Source organism: Pygocentrus nattereri, chromosome 25, assembly GCF_015220715.1.
Source record: "Pygocentrus nattereri isolate fPygNat1 chromosome 25, fPygNat1.pri, whole genome shotgun sequence".
NCBI lineage: Eukaryota > Metazoa > Chordata > Actinopteri > Characiformes > Serrasalmidae > Pygocentrus > Pygocentrus nattereri.
This window is the reverse complement of record NC_051235.1, coordinates 5252077-5268814: the sequence shown is the minus strand read 5'-3', so window position 1 is coordinate 5268814 and position 16738 is coordinate 5252077. Positions and strand designations below refer to the sequence as shown.

The 16738-nt window shown below is 42.8% G+C and overlaps 1 protein-coding gene across 1 annotated transcript in view; it reads right to left on the bottom strand.

The window, feature by feature from the left end:
• Window positions 1–241: 241 nt before the first annotated feature.
• adcy9 (adenylate cyclase 9) overlaps window positions 242–16738 on the bottom strand; it is a 74228-nt gene continuing 57731 nt past the window's right edge. The window contains exons 7-10 of the mRNA XM_017719720.2: window positions 15039–15198; window positions 12427–12575; window positions 9125–9151; window positions 242–6746 (exon numbers count right to left, since the gene is read on the bottom strand). Coding sequence (XP_017575209.1) covers window positions 5417–6746; window positions 9125–9151; window positions 12427–12575; window positions 15039–15198 — 1666 coding nt within the window. The 3' untranslated portion in view covers window positions 242–5416. The remainder of the gene's footprint in view (window positions 6747–9124; window positions 9152–12426; window positions 12576–15038; window positions 15199–16738) is intronic.

The following is a 16738-nucleotide window of genomic DNA, read 5'->3' as shown; positions in this document are numbered from 1 at the left end:
AATGAGTTCAATATACTTTCAGATATTTTGTCTGAAAAGAAAAAGACAAAAGCAGAAAAGAAAGAAACCGAAACGTGCTCCGTTTTTGTTAACCTTACCCAGCACATCTGACCTGGTCACGATTTGTACAAGGTTTTCAGTTTCAGTCTCCTTTACCTGAAATCGTTTTATAATTAAAACCTGTAATCCTTAGTGATTTCTAACATCACAGCACTCAAAGAAATCCACACGCAGACACAAAGCGACACACCGGTGACAATACCTTATTCATTGTTTTTCTGCTCTCAAAATCTGGCACATGCACATGTATTTTCAATTTTGAAAATTCAAATAAAACAATACATATGGATATGTACATACAAAGTGAATTGTGCAAATGTATACAGATTATGCTCACGTATGGATTAAATGCATAAATGTGCACAAAAAAACTGAAATCATATTCAATGTGTGACATATACTACATGAAAATACACAATGGTAGAATATTGACAGATGGTAAAATAAAAATCATGTCCGTGTAGATCAAACTACAGATTTCTGTCCAAATTTCGCTCCAATCTCTTTGGTATACATAACCCAGCCCCCCTCCCGGTTGGCACAAGCAAATATAATACTCATTAAAAGGTACATCCAATGGCACATGTTTTCCTTTACAATTCCCCTTTGGCACCACACCAAACTCGATCGATTTGTACTTATATTTATCGCAGATACATCAAGTTTCAAACACAAAGGCACAAATTTTCTACAACTGTTTAGCTCAGCCAACATAGATTTCCCATTCTTTGATTACATGGACACTGAAATGAAGTAGTGAGTGCCACGAGGCTTGAAACAGCTGGGTACAGTAAAAGCAGTGTCAGCATAATTGTGTTTGGAAAGGGGGAATTATACCGATGTGTCTGCATTTCTGCACGATTTATTCGTTATAATGTACACAGAGTCATTCAGAGCGGTTGGATGTAAAATGCGACACTTTTCAGGTCAGAATTGTTCACAGCGGTCACGATAGGAACCAGATGTCCAAAGCATTTAGCGCGAATTGGTTGTGAATATGCTGCCTGGAGCCTGAAACACTGTTCCACTGAGGTACGTGTAGGGTGCTGTAAGGCAAAACCGTCCCCAGAACAACACAATGAAGGCTCAGAAGATGTGTGCCTGTTCACTGGTTGCTGTAACAGTGAAATTATAAAGGAGGAGGAGACAATTCCCTGGTTGGAAAATGAATCGGAAAACCTTAAATGCTCAACACGGCGTCTGTTTGCCAGGAAAGTCCCAGCCTTAAAGTAAAAGAAGAGCTTTTTTTAAGCCGCAACCTACGCAGATCTGTGCAGGAGCAGTAAGAACACCTAAACACCTTTGCCGTTAATTGAGCCAAATTTTGAGATTTTTGTCTGATTTTACTTAGAATTTCGGAAACAGTAATTCGGCCTTCGGGTTTCAAGTCTCTTCTCGTTCAAAGAGATAGAAATAAGTGCTCGGACAGCCTTTCCTGCGACGCCTTTGTAAATAAAGTGGCCATAATTTGGTTGTAGACATCACGACTCCTGGTTCCCGTCATCTCAACTGTAAAGAAATCAGAGTCACTTCCTCAACACCGCATTTCACATCAAACCACTGAAACATCTTTTCAGCTGAATTACGCCGAAATTTTAAGGGAAAAAAGTTCCCTTTTTAAGTCTCTCTGCTGCTGAAAACGATTCACCAAGCAATCATAACACTGAATTTCTTTCTAGGACCCTACAAGAACTGCAACATTAACTAATAGTTAATGAGAGACGTCAGCAATAAAAAAAAAAAAAGAATAAAAAAAAAATGGACTATTTTTTCTGGTGGTGCTTCTTTTTTGTAAAATAACATCTAAGCAGCACTGAGACGGGGGCACTTTTAGACTTGGGCTGAATTCTCGTCCGTCTCCACAGGGTGTCGGCACCGTAGCTTATGTGTTCGGGTGGGTTTGGAGTGAAGGTGGCGCGCCTTTACGCACTGAAGAAGAGCCCTTACGTGTGCCGGGTCTTTTTTTCCCCTTTCTTTTCTTAATAGCAGGCTCCATGACTGCACAATAACTCCATACACATAATGCAAATTCATAAATACAAATTCATTTGATACTTCAAAAAAAAAAAAAAATTCAAACACACATTATAACTATGCATGAGTAATTAGGTTTAAATACTGTCAGCTTGCGTTGTTTTTTTTTCCTTTTTCTTTTTTTGCCCATGGAGTGATACAATAATAACGTCTGTACTCAGACTTAAGTGTGGCGTGGTTGAAAAGCAGTGCACCGTACAATAAAATCAATAGCAAAAAATATCCCTTATCCATCCCAACGTTTTAAGATACACAGTGTTGAATATCTTTCCAAAAAAAAAGAAAAGAAAAGGTGTCTGGAATTAAAATGCACAACAAAGAAGTACAAGTATTAAGTAATAGACACCTAAATAGGCTACAGGCAAACTTCTGTCAGTCGTAGATGAGGAAGGGTTGGCAAAAAGGCACTACATTGTTCCAGACTGCTAATTCTACAGATAAAAAGAAAACTGGGGGGACTCAGAAGACTCTGCTTCGAATAACTGGCACTACACAGATCTGAAGAGTCCATTGTGAAAAGCCAGCAGTGCCTCACAACTACACTCCACATTAACATGAAACCTGCCAAATTTCCAACTGGAAGTGAGGACTATCTGAGCACCCTACCCCCCCCTTGTTGTTGCTATCTGTCTGAAATGTAATGCACGCAACTACACATACAACAGATTATTCCCTAGTGTTCCCAATGACAAACTAGAACTAGAGCGAGTCGCAGGGAAAAAAGCCAGCATAAACGGAGGCCGAGGCCGAAAGATAGGGGCCGGCACTGGATGCACCCCTTCGTCTTTTCCACAGTGAGCGAAAGCGAGACTCTTACAACAGATGGGGTTGAGATTTTCACTAAAGGCTCATACGATTTATCACCTTCTCACACTAAAAAGAAACTAGAGGCACTAGAGAAAGAAAATTCTACTGAAAGTTGGCCGAACAAAAAGGAAATCCATTGAAAATGTATTACAATATATTCTGTTCAACATTGACGACGTGTTTCCTTTTCGTAAAAGGCTCGATTGCACCAAAGATACCAACCCCTATTAAAGTGGCACAATTCATTAATAATTCACCAGTACAGCAGAACATTCCCAACCAAGGCCACGACTATGTGAGCAGAAATCAAGAAAAAAAAGGTTGGAATAGTTCAGACGCTAAGGGCACGGCGCGAGAAAACAATCGAGTGACTTTTTGTGGCTACGCGTTAAGAGAAACAGGACAAACCGAAAAGATTCAGGAGCTCGAATGGTCCTGGAACCGAACGTTCTCTCGATTCGACTGGACGCCTCGCTTCAGAAGAGATACGAAAAATAATCTGTAGAAAAATCGTCTTAGAACAAAATACACAAGAGTCGTTCACAGTAATAACTGGGATATGATTATAAATGCTTTTCTGTCGGAAGAAAAGAAAATACGATCCCTTACGATTCCTTTTGCTGCATTTCCCTTAAGTGAAACGTTGTGCTTTGGAGCTGAAGGCTGTTGGGCTGGCGACGGAAGCTTTTATTAATTAGGGGTTCCACCGTATTGCTGCAGATCATCACGTGACGTAAGGCTAGCGCTGCGACGAGAACGCAGAAAGAGCCGACGAGAAATCAAATGGCGGCTTTTTTGAAATGTCACACAAAACACAAATTGTGAGATTTGTCTGGCGATTTTATCGCCCATAATATTTGGCATGGGAGTGCGGATTTGCTGGGAATTCCACGGACTGGGTTGCACCAGTTTAGCTAATTGACCCAAGTCCTAGTTAGTTTCGAACGATCCTGCTACTCGACTTGGTTGCACCACAAATCCTCCGTTGGTCTTAGTTACAGATAATCCATACGTCGCTTTAAGTTCAGGACCATCTATAAACCACGTGCACAAGCTGAACTGAACTAAACTGAATACCTACAGCCAGCGTCTGTTTATGCTTTAAGATTTCCTTGCGACTTTAAGGAACGGCGACTTTCGGCAGCTGCTGAGTCTCAACGAACTGAGCCATTGGGAGTTAAAGCCAGGACATTGATCAGATCTGTAAGTTACATCACAGCATGGAGTGTTAGTGTTTTAAGCTTAGTTGACCAAAAAGGTCATGTTTTTTTGTCTTTGTTGTGCTTTCTATGTGGTTCCCGATGGTTCCTCAACACTTACATCTGCTTATCGGGAGGTATTAGGATTATTTAGTAGATACTAAGTTCAGCATAAGAAGTCATTTGTGGTGCAACCCGTTTGCGTAAACCTGATCTTAGCAAATGCTTCGGCCTACGTTTAAACTTCCGTACAGCTGGAGCAACCCTTGTTCATGCTGCTAGCTGTGTCTAATATGCCAACGCATTTCAGACAGATACGCCGCCCTTCTTCTCCATTATGTTATTCAAGAGCATCCCTTTGCTACCAGACATGCTAATACGGGCTCTCTCCCTCTCTCTCCAGCTATCATATCTTTTGCCTTTCATCTTTTTTCACCACAAACCCAGCCATTCCTATGCTTAGTGCTCACCTCCTAGCTAGTAGCCACCTGCCGAAAACCAAAACCATAGGAATAGCTCAAACTGAGAACATCCGATGATGTCTTAACAGGAATCCGAACAAAAACGACTCTCCGAAGCCTTTTGCGGTGCTCTGATGTGAAAGAATCAACCGCCCGAGGCCCAAGGGCAGTGATCCAATCGAACAATTATATTCCCCTGATCTACCATCGAATACTTCTGCTTACAAACTAGCAACTGGCACTTTTCGTCCACAAGGTCGCACCTCGAATCGGACAATAACTATTTTTGAAATTAAGAAATGAGTACAGCAAAAATAATTGTAATATATTGACAAATTGCATAAAAAAAAAAAAAAAAAAAACCCATCCACAGAGACGTCCGTTTTCATAATCTTTAAAAACGGCAGGCTAACATTGTTCCATCGTCTCTGATTTGTTCATCAATTTCACCGATCGTGTTCATTTAACTCATTTATCCTGAAGGCACTTAATAAACACACACACAAAAGAAAAACACATTACCAAAATAACAAGAACATCCGAAAATGAAACTCGCTGCCCTCCATTTTCCTGCGTTCCATTTTGTGCCAGACTGTGATCCACACAGCGAACCCCCTGAACAAGCTTACATTTCTTTTTTCCACTGTTGTCAAGTTCTTTTAAGCAGGAGGCCCAACAGGCTGCTGCGCTGTAGACTCCTACATCTAATATGTGACTATTAAGGCACCTCAGGAGGTGAACCTCAGTAATTTATACCCTCTTACCCCAGAAAAGAGAGCGAGAGAGAGAGAAAAACGAGAGGAAAAAGAGGCAAGAGGCAGACAGACAGTAAAGATCAGCAGCTGCAGAGGCAGATCAAAGCCTCTCCCCCATTCGGAGTCTCGAATACTCGTTTGCCTCTTCTTCCTCCTCCTCTTCCTCCCCTCGTAAAGGTGTCTCTGGTCTGGCCAGCGGAGCGCTTAACTGTGCTATTAACGGTGGCTGTGTGCCACTCAAAGTGGGTGCATGAGGAGCAGGGAATCTCTCCTCAGCCTTGCCTGTAAGCACAGGGTCTCTAAAAGGGTCTTTGTGCCACTCCTCAGACAACTTAGATGGGCCCACGCTAGGTCCCTGTGGCACCTCACAGTTGCTACGACAGGCACTAGTGGAAGAAGAGGACCGAAGGTGGTCAGCTACAGCCAGTGATGCGGGTATAGTGTTGGGGGCCATGCCGAGTGCTACACTGGGTTTGCTGATGCTCTCCTCAACGACGCCCTCTTCCTTGCCCTGAGGCTCTGAGGAGCCAGCCGGCTTTTGCTTGGACCCCGGCCCGCTCTCGTTAAGTTTGGGGTACAGGTAGGTCCTCATCTGGCCTTTCCCCTTAACGTTAACAGTGCCGCGGTAATCGAACGCGTAGTTCATCCCGCTGAGGACGCAGTGGCTCTCCTCGCTGACCTGAACGCGGCACTCCACGCCTGTGCTGTCCATGCGGCTGGCGATGTTCACCGTGTCACCCCAGATGTCATAAAGCAGCTTGGTGGTGCCGATGACCCCGGCAGTCAGCGGGCCGTGGTTGAAGCCGATTCTCAGCTTGAACTGGAAGCCCAGCATGTTCTTGTTGAAGTCGTCCACCACGCGCATCATCTCCAGCGCAAACTCAAAGAGGGCGCACAGGTGGGCGTGGGGGTGCGTCTGCTCGCGGCACTGACGTCCGTTCAAGCCAGACGCCGCCATGTAGGTGGCTCCGATGGTCTTTATCTTCTCCACATTGGAGAACGCGGGCTTGCGCAGGAGCTCGTCAAAGTCTCCGATCAGCTCGTTCAGCACGCGGTAACACTCCTTGCCACCTTCGTAGCTCTCCTCATAGAACTCGCTGAAGTTCACGATGCTCGCAAAGATCACACCAACGTTGTCATGGTTCTTGGAGTAGCTCTGCGTGACTTTCAGCTGCTCGGCTACGTGGATAGGGATGATGTTTCGCAGTAACCAGTCTGCCTGGTCTCGCATGTTCTGGATCTTGATGCGGTGCTTGTCAGCCTCCACATTGCCATGGTAATGCAGACGGTAGCTGACCTCAAACTCGCGGTTGAGGAACCAGACGAGTAGAAGCAGCAAGAAGAACGACAGTGGTGTCTCCCTAATCAGCAGATCCAGTGCTGTGGAAGTCGGGCTGGAATCCACATCAATACTTATATTGCTCAGGTTCCTGAAAAAGCGTAGGGGGAGACAATGAATCAGACTGGGTTACTACAAAAAGGGGTATGCATGTACGCAGCGGTGTGCTTTCTCAGTATGCAAACCATGCAATTAGGTGGGACCCCCTGTGTGGGAACCACTGGCTACGAAATGTAATAGACCCCACACTGTAATTAACTTTTAATTTATTTAACATGGAAATATTAGCTACTTTTTCTATGGTTGAAAATAAGCACTGACACCCTGTTCTGTTGCCCCTTCATCACATCAATTTAATTTGCCTCGTCTTGTTTTTTTGACATTAGCCAGATCACAGCACACTGAAGCTTCCATACTTAACGTATGTAGTTAGTAGAGCTGAGACGGTCAAATCAAGGAATTAACTAATTATTGTTTGTAGTGTTTTACAAAATGGCCAAATGTTAAAAATGGACTGAAAAGAAACAACAGCAAGTTTTAATGTCCCATATCTACTTTTGATCATTACTCAAATCAAACTAATACCAGTTTACTGAGATGGTCAATTTTCTGACCAGAATACTGTATATCAGAGATGATAACTTCACAGGACAAAAAAAAACAAAAAAAAAAAAAAAACCCACATTTAATGTAAATCAATGGAGCCAGACTTTCTTTTATATATAAGAAATTTATATATAAGGAACCAGACTTATATACATAAGTCTGGTTCCCTCGACTTACATTAAAAGTAAAGTATGTTTTTTCTTTCTCATACTTTATTGTATGTAAAGTATAAACATATGATATAAAGAACTACAGGCAATTTTGAAAAATGTCCATTTTTTTTACTTTTTTAAATTTGTTGCAGTATATTTAAAGTTTCATGAAATCCACTGTAAAAAACAAATCACTTTTTTTTTTTAAATAAAGGCATGATGTCTCCAAAGTCCAGATTAACACTGCTGAGTAATCGTGACCATGATTATTTTGCCATAATCGAGCAGCCCCACTAGTTAGCACTCGTAAAAGCTTACTACTATTCAAAATCGAAACCCACTTAAAGATCCATCATGATGAAATGAAAAGCTAGTGTTTCTGCCTGTGAAGGCGGTAAATGTCAATCCCAATTCCTCCAACAACAGGTTGCCTCTGAGCTTTTTCCCCCTACTTTCTATAATTTCAACACTGATAATAAGCAGCTTCGAACTACCTTACTGGTTTGTGATGGGAGCAAGTGAACAGTTAGAATTCTCTGTCTGTCTACAGACTAAGACGCGTATCTCTTAGTAGGGGTGGGAATCTCTAGGCACCTCATGATTCGATTACGATTCAGATTATTTAAACTTATCGATGCGTCTTTTTTTTTCTATATCGGATTTCTATTTTCTCACTGTGTGAGGACTTGGTACTTTTAAAGCAAAGTATTTGTGTAATGATCCATAATGAACTTACTTCCAGTATCTTTTATTAATAAAACAAATGGAAGTGATGAGGAAAGTGAACAAGAAGACTCATTCACTGCTCTTGTTTGGAGCACACGAGACACTGCAGCCGCTCATCTGTGATAAAATGCGCTGTTACGGTGAAATAAGACCCAGTTGCAACGGATGTTGACACAGCACGTAACAGCCGTCCTGCCCGTTTTCTTTCAGAATTTTTTTGCTTTTCTAACTTCTGTTTTGGTCTCGTTGTAGAGAGTTGGGTGGGGGTTTGTGTCGCTATGTCAGTAAAATATCTTCGAGACTGGATGCTGCATCTCGGCTCCGAAGTGTGCAACAGCGCAAAAGCCCTGGTTCTGAGAACTGCAGACTGCAGGACACACAACGCAGCTACGAAAAGGCAAAGCGACTTTTAAAAATTAACATTTGGGCTGTGACTCCTGACCTAACCTGCCGTTTATTGCAGAGGATTTAATGCCGGTCGGATTTCTCGCTTTGTTGTGTCTTTGTTATGTGCACCCCCACGTTCCGTCAACATTACGTTATAAACTAAATACTTTTTACTTACAATTCTTCCTACTTTAACAATAAATGATCCACGTAAGCGACGGCTTTAAAGGTAAGACTTCAACAGCGATGCTAACATGTCTAATAACAATCTAACAGTAAAGGCGTCTGATTAGCACAATGATAATAATCACAATGATAATCAGGGGCTATTAGGTTCCATTAAGGATCAGCAGCATTTGCATTTCAGGCTGATCCTTTAGGAGCTCATGACACAGACTCAGGCCTCCAGGATGAAAAGAGCTGCATCTATGAGTCACCGCCATCGACGGCGTTTTGGACCATTATGATAAGTGAAGCAGATCAGCCTCTATAACACACACATAATGGAGGCCATGCCTCAGCCAGCCTCTAAATGGCAGCTCTAAAATCAGCGTGTGCTGGGGGCCGTCTCCTAGGCAGCCGCAAAACTCACACTTACCCGGTCACTGGAAAGCTGTCGCTGGGGCTGGAAGACAAAATGTCAACGTCAGGAGCCAGACACAGGAGGAACATGCATATAAATGACCAGGACACACGATATTCACATGCAGAATTCTTACTATAAACACGCACCAACGAGCCAAAACATTACCGAATACCATCGGCCCAGTCCCATTTCACCCCTCGCCCCTACCGCTTCGCCTCGAGCTGTCCATTTGCGCTCACGTCTAAGGGTGGGGTGTCCTGAGTCTTGTTGAGATAGAGGGGTAGGGCGAAGTGTTCGGGCTACATGGCCTGAATTTCTTACCAAATGGTAAACAGTAAAACTGGCAAGACGGCTGAACAAGAGACCAAAGAAACCCACAAATGTGAGAATTTTATCTGCTAAAAATGACAATGTTCCCTCTCAGAAATAAAGGTCTGTCTAAACTGTCTCTGAGGCAGTGCCCCTCTTCTCACTGGACCCTCAAGGGTCCATCTCAGTACCTTTAGTCAGCGAACATAACTGAACCATCATCCACTGAAATGATCTGTTCTAAGCTGGACTGACTCCACACACCCCGCCTCGTCTCGCCTCGCCTCACCTCCAGGCTTTTATTCTACTGTTCTAAGACATTCAGTTATGAAAAGGAACAAATACCAACTTTTCACCTGGAGAAACTGATTTAAGGTCCAAAGTCAGGCCTTAAAAGCACTGCAGAACCTTTGAGGGAACATTTACGCTGTTTGCACCTTGATGAACGAAAAACGTACCTGAAAAGAACCTTCATTTCTAACAGTGTATTATCTTAGTTTAGCAAGTATTTGAAAGTATTTGCAAAGTATTATGGTCATTTTCTTCATAACAAGCAAAAACAATTCACTAATAGTATGCTAATGTTTCAATAGCTAGCTAAATTACCCACGCTACACCTTCCAGCAGTTCTGACGCCTGTAGCTCCAGAATGTATCTGCTGCTCCATTTAAGGTGGAACAGGAAAATTTGATCAAGAATCTGGTGAATATCTGACTTTAGCTTCATATCACTGAAGAATTAGATTTGGGTGATAAAGTGTGTGTTACTTTTTATTCCTATTTTTATTCCTTTGATTTATTTTATTTTTACTTTATTAATTTACACTTTTTTTTATCCTGCTACTTGTTAAGCTACTATATTTTAATTTGAATGGTTTATTGATTTAACGGTTTATTAGAACTTTGATAATAAGAAGGTACCTGATTTTTATTATTTTATTAAAATGTTTATTTTTACTGCTCAACTTCTCAACCCCTGATTTTGTATTACTCAGCTACACTGTAAATTTTATTGCTGGTCAATTTTTTGTCAAATTTATTGCCAGACATATTTCAGTCCAAGTTATTGCTGGTCAAAGTGTAGTCCAAGTTATTGCTGGTCAAAGTGTAGTCCAAGTTATTGCTGGTCAAACGGTAGTCCAAGTTATTGCTGGTCAAAGTGTAGTCCAAGTTATTGCTGGTCAAACTGTAGTCAAACTTATTGCTGGTCAAAGTGTAGTCAAACTTATTGCTGGTCAAAGTGTAGTCCAAGTTATTGCTGGTCAAAGTGTAGTCCAAGTTATTGCTGGTCAAAGTGTAGTCCAAGTTATTGCTGGTCAAAGTGTAGTCCAAGTTATTGCTGGTCAAAGTGTAGTCCAAGTTATTGCTGGTCAAACTGTAGTCAAACTTATTGCTGGTCAAACTGTAGTCAAACTTATTGCTGGTCAAACTGTAGTCCAAGTTATTGCTGGTCAAACTGTAGTCCAAGTTATTGCTGGTCAAACTGTAGTCAAAGTTATTGCTGGTCAAACTGTAGTCAAACTTATTGCTGGTCAAACTGTAGTCAAACTTATCGCTGGTCAAACTGTAGTCAAAGTTATCGCTGGTCAAACTGTAGTCAAAGTTATCGCTGGTCAAACTGTAGTCCAAGTTATCGCTGGTCAAACTGTAGTCCAAGTTATTGCTGGTCAAACTGTAGTCCAAGTTATTGCTGGTCAAACTGTAGTCCAAGTTATTGCTGGTCAAACTGTAGTCCAAGTTATTGCTGGTCAAACTGTAGTCCAAGTTATTGCTGGTCAAACTGTAGTCCAAGTTATTGCTGGTCAAACTGTAGTCAAAGTTATTGCTGGTCAAACTGTAGTCAAACTTATTGCTGGTCAAACTGTAGTCAAACTTATTGCTGGTCAAACTGTAGTCAAACTTATTGCTGGTCAAACTGTAGTCAAACTTATTGCTGGTCAAACTGTAGTCAAACTTATTGCTGGTCAAACTGTAGTCAAACTTATTGCTGGTCAAACTGTACTTTTTGTTCATCCACAAACGAGTAATAAACAGACATGCAGACGTTTACATATTACGTTAAAACGCAACACAAACAGGAACAGTGCTGCGTGTGGTGTGCAATGGTTCCAGATGAACAAGCACTGCGTCGCATCTGGTGTGAAATGGGCTTTGGGGTCTGCTGCTAACGTCTAAGACCCAGTCCCATTTCTTCTTTTTACCCTTACCCTTGTTTTCGAGTGTCACCCTAACTCCTTGGAACTGAGTTACAGGGTAGTGGTTGAGATCTTCCCTCTCAAACGGGACCCTCAAATAAAAAGAGCATCACTTCATTAACAGCTACTAGCGCTGCTCTGTAGGCGACCCTGCCCGTCTGCAGGGACAGCAGAGGAGGGGAAAGTTCAGCTCCTCACTGCTGGGCTTTAGTTACATTTAGGGATCATACGCCTTCAAAGAGGAGATTCTCCAGATTCTTCTTCAAATTTTCCCGTTCCACCTTAAATGGTGCAGCAGTTGCATTCTGGCACTTCAGTTGTCAGAACTGCTGAAGTATTTAAGGTGGAATGGGGAAAATAGCTAGCGAGTTAACAAGGCATTAGCATGCTACTAGCGATTTTTGGGGAAAAAAAAACAAAACATCAGAATACAGTGAATCAACGCTAAACTAAGATAAACGATGACAATCGCAATTTTTTTAAAGTGGAAATTTCTCCCATGGTGGGCTTCTTTCGTCTCTTATGCAGCCATCTTCACCTTACCCCTTTATCTCAACAAACGTTGGGACAGCCTACCTCTAGACGTGAACACGCAAAGCAGAGGGCCAAGTGGTTGGGGCGAGGGGTGAAATGAGATCGGGTCCAAAGGCTGGGCACGTCAGAGCTATTTTGGAGCACGAGGAGGATTAACAGCATATTACATATTAGGCAGATCTCATTTATTTTCAAGAGAAAGTTTTCAGGTAATGCAGGATTCCAGCAGCTGGAAGTAAGTAAAAACTTCCTGAGATAAAATGCAGTGTTTTCTGACCTCGGCCTACTGGGGATGCTGAAGAGCACAGCGATCAGAGAGATTCCAGTGGCAGTGGCCAGAACAGAGCGCATCCAGAAGCTCAGCTGGCAGAAATTGCAGTACTGGATGATGGCGATGATGATGGCGCTGCACAGGAACATTGTTACCTGCAGTCACAAGAGAGAGGCAGTAAATCTTCCTCTCCAACATGCAAAACTCCTGCAACGTACACCTACACCGATCAGGCATAACATCATGACCACCTCCTCGTTTCTACACTCATTGTCCATCTGATCAGCTCCACTTACTGTATAGCTGCACTCTGTAGTTCTACAGTTACAGACTGTAGTCCATCTGTTTCTCTGATACTCTGTTACCCTGTTCTTCAGGGGTCAGGACCCCCATGGACCCTCACAGAGCAGGTACTATTTACATGGTGCAGTATCACTGACGTGGTGGTGGATCTGGTCTGAGTGGATCAGACAGCAGTCCTGGAGTTTTAAACACTGTGTCCACTCACTGTCCACTCTATTAGACACTCCTACCTTGTCGGTCCACCTTGTAGATGTAAAGTCAGAGACGACAGCTCATCTGCTGCTGCACAGTTTGTGTTGGTCATCCTCTAGTCCTTCATCAGTGGTCACAGGACGCTGTTGGCTGGATATTTTTGGTTGGTGGACGATTCTCAGTCCAGCAACGACACTGAGGTGTTTAAAAACTCCAGCAGCACTGCTGTGTCTGATCCACTCAGACCAGCACAACACACCACCACCCAAATAGTACCTGCTCTGTGAGGGTCCATGGGGGTCCTGACCACTGAAGAACAGGGTAACAGAGTATCAGAGAAACAGATGGACTACAGTCTGTAACTGTAGAACTACAGAGTGCAGCTATACAGTCAGTGGAGCTGATAAAGTGGATTTAAATGGATAAGCCTGATCTGTGTGTGTACAGCCCGTTGATTCCTGCCTCTCAATTAAAAATGGTGGTTAGTTTAGTTACTTGGATTCAAAAGCCACAGGCCGGAAAGCAGCTCATACCACCATGTTTGGACGCTGTCGTGTAGCGCAGGTCTCAACAGCATCAAAGCCTGAAACTTAATTACTCTTTAATTATCGGCTCTGCAGGGAACCCGACTTTGATCTTACAAGGCACTAATGACATCAATAACATCCTATATAAGGAATTCAAATTTGTTACAGAATTTTAGAAAATATTGAATCTTAGATTTAAACTCATGCCAGCACTGCTATGGCGCAGAAAATGGGTAATTAGGGATTTCGCGATACAGAAAAAAAGAATTACAAATATCTTTGAGGTGCATCTACACACAGTTCATTTACTACATAGGTGCACTTTGTAGTTGGGTCATTCTACAGAAACGTCCATTTTTCGGTCCATAGGGGTCACTGGTGTTACCGATTGTCATTGGTGTTACACATAATAAAGGAATAAAGGAAACACCAGAGACACTTTTAATGAAAAATGCATTTTATTTTATTTTATAAAACGGCTGCTACGGAACATCAAACCACATGCTGTCAATCATGGAACATCCACTAAAATGTGTCATTTAATCCGTTTGTATTCAATTTTTTAACAATTACCTCAGAATAAAGTGGGTCACACCAATGACGTCAGCTAAAAGCTTCATATGAGATCATGAGCTGAATGGACTCACCACGAGCTTCTCTTCATAGATCCTCAGAAAACAGATGAAGTTGTGACGTCATCAGTGTGACTTTTCAAAATAAGAGGATTTTTTGTTACGCACTAACACCAGTGACAACTCCTGGGGACCACAGCTTTCATCACATATTTGCTAAAATGTACTTGGTTTTTATTTTCTTTGTCATTTAAGCTGAATATTTCAGTCACGTAGGGATTATTGCAGTTAAAACGGCAGAAAAACGTTTTTTTTTCTTCAAAACTGGGCCTCAGCCTTCACACATGACTGCGAGGACGAGCTCTTCTGTGGTGTTCGGAATTCTATATAATTGATAAAAAAAAGCAATATTGCTAAATTGATTACACAATAAGGTGCAATTGCTAAAATAGCTTATTGTTTTATTTTAAAATGCCAATCAATTGTAACCCTGAATTATTTGTTGTAATAAGTGTAGTATATCAGTAAACGCTACGTACACAGAAATGGGTGTTTCTGTAGAATAACCCAGTTATACGATTACAGATTGAGGTCCATATGTTTCCGGTTTCTCTCTACTCTCATTTCTCTCTCAATTCTCAGCACTGCAGTAACACTGAATGGCAGTGGCATGTACAGCCCGAGTTCTGACCATCGATTAACAGAGAAACAAGTGGACAACAGTACATAACTGCAGAACTACTCCTTGTTTTCATGATAAACTGACCCAATAAAAAAGTCTATTAAAGGTTTTTGGCACCTGGGAAGCTATTTAGTTGGATTAATTGATTTGCTCAGGAATAAAAACATCAGAATACATATAAATAGCATTAATACAATAATAGTGACCATATGTAGGATGTCATGTGTTGTATATACACCTTACAAACAACAGACGTTACCGGTGAAGCGGCATAAACACGTTATTAAAACATTTCCCTCACTGTCATTAGCCCCGCCCCCTTCATTTAGCTCTCTTTCTCACCTGGTTGGGCAGGTAGAGGCTGTAGGCCAGATGAGAGAAGACCGATATGGCAGGAAGCGAGACGAGCACAGCGCCGATCACATGACGAGGGACCCAGCCGGAGACCACCTTCAGCAGAGACTGCGTGCAGCTCAGCACGTCATCCAGATAGAACGTCATACTGTGGGGTTACGACTTAGAGTTAAACACAGCTTTAGATGCATAAAGCCTCAATCAGGGGGCTTCCTTCGCACCTCATTTACATGCAAAGTGCCCACTATTCAATTTTGCAATAGACAATAAAAAAGATCTATGGGGAAGAATAAAGGCTTCAGCATAGCTCTTGCAGAGACGAACGTCCGCCTGGCTTCAATGAACCACGGCTGCTTTTCGACTATTGAGCCGAATGGTTCTCAGGGCTGTACTGGGCCGTTCCGCGCTGGTCCGGACTCGTGAGACCGGTTACGGTTACGGTTTCCATCTGAAGTACAGCTAACAGGCTAAATAGCAACATACACGCCATCCACCACAAACACGTTTGATTCAGTCGGTCACTCCAGTTTCTCAGCTGCTCTCGTCTTGTTTATCCTCTTAACGGGTGAAATCTGAGCACCTGTTACTGAAACAGCCTGTACTGTGGCGGGTTTCACCTGCACTGTCCAAAGACAGGGTCCAACTAAAGGCACCATAGAACAAGTCTATTTTGTATTGGTCAACACCAAGTATTCGTATTAGTGCTCTCAGATACGAGTCTTTAGGCTCTAAACGGGTATTTTTATTTATTGGCTCACTAGAACCAAACCTGTACTGCAGCAGGAGGCACCGTGCACGCGCTTCAGCTTAGCCTAGCAGGCTCCAGCTTAAAGCTAACAGAAGAGGTCCGATTTCGGCCCCTCCAGCACCGATCAGATGACTTTGCTCTCGCTACTGTAACTTTATCATCTATACTTGTGACAGCAGAGCAGTTAGATGAAGCCAACCTGCACTGTGGTGTTTGGATCTCTTTAGCTAAGCTACGTTAGCCAGGAGAGAAGAGCTGGCTAGCATTAGCTTAGCTAGGAGGCTCCAGCTTTAGAGACGAGAGGTTTAAATTTCAGCTTTCTGCTCCTCCGACACCAGCTGCTCGGCTTTGCTTCCTCAGATTTGAGTCATCATCGTCTGGATTTGTGTCAGTGAAGCTTTTATTGATCAGAAGCGAACCTGTTCTGCGGTGAGCAGGGCTGGCAGCATGCCAGCTAAGCTAACGCTAACCAGCTGCTCTCTTCTAGCTGGTTAGGCAGCGCCGGTTAACTTTCAGCAACTGGTCACAGATCGAAGCCTTGATGTTTATTGGTGGATGTAAAACCGTTTATATTGATCTGAATGCTTCCAGGTTTGAGGTAGCACAGCATGATGCTGCGGTACGATGCTGATATGAACACAGAACCAATCGGGGAACAGGTATGTCGTTAGATCATCCCACCAAATGGTTCTGTGGCCCCGAGTATGGTTACCTGCCGTGCTCAGAACCGTTTGGCCCTGCAGGGAAAACGAGGCCAATATGACGTAACTGGAGTGTGTTAAGTCCGCTATTCGGTGGTAGTGCTACTAGTATTAAGCACCAAAACATAGTTTCTCTTATATTCAGGTTCACAAGGCTGAAGTCGGCTTTCTATTCGCCAGCTTCTTGTTCAGAATTTCCTGTTCCACCTTAAATGGTGGCAGCATTCTGGACATGGCCG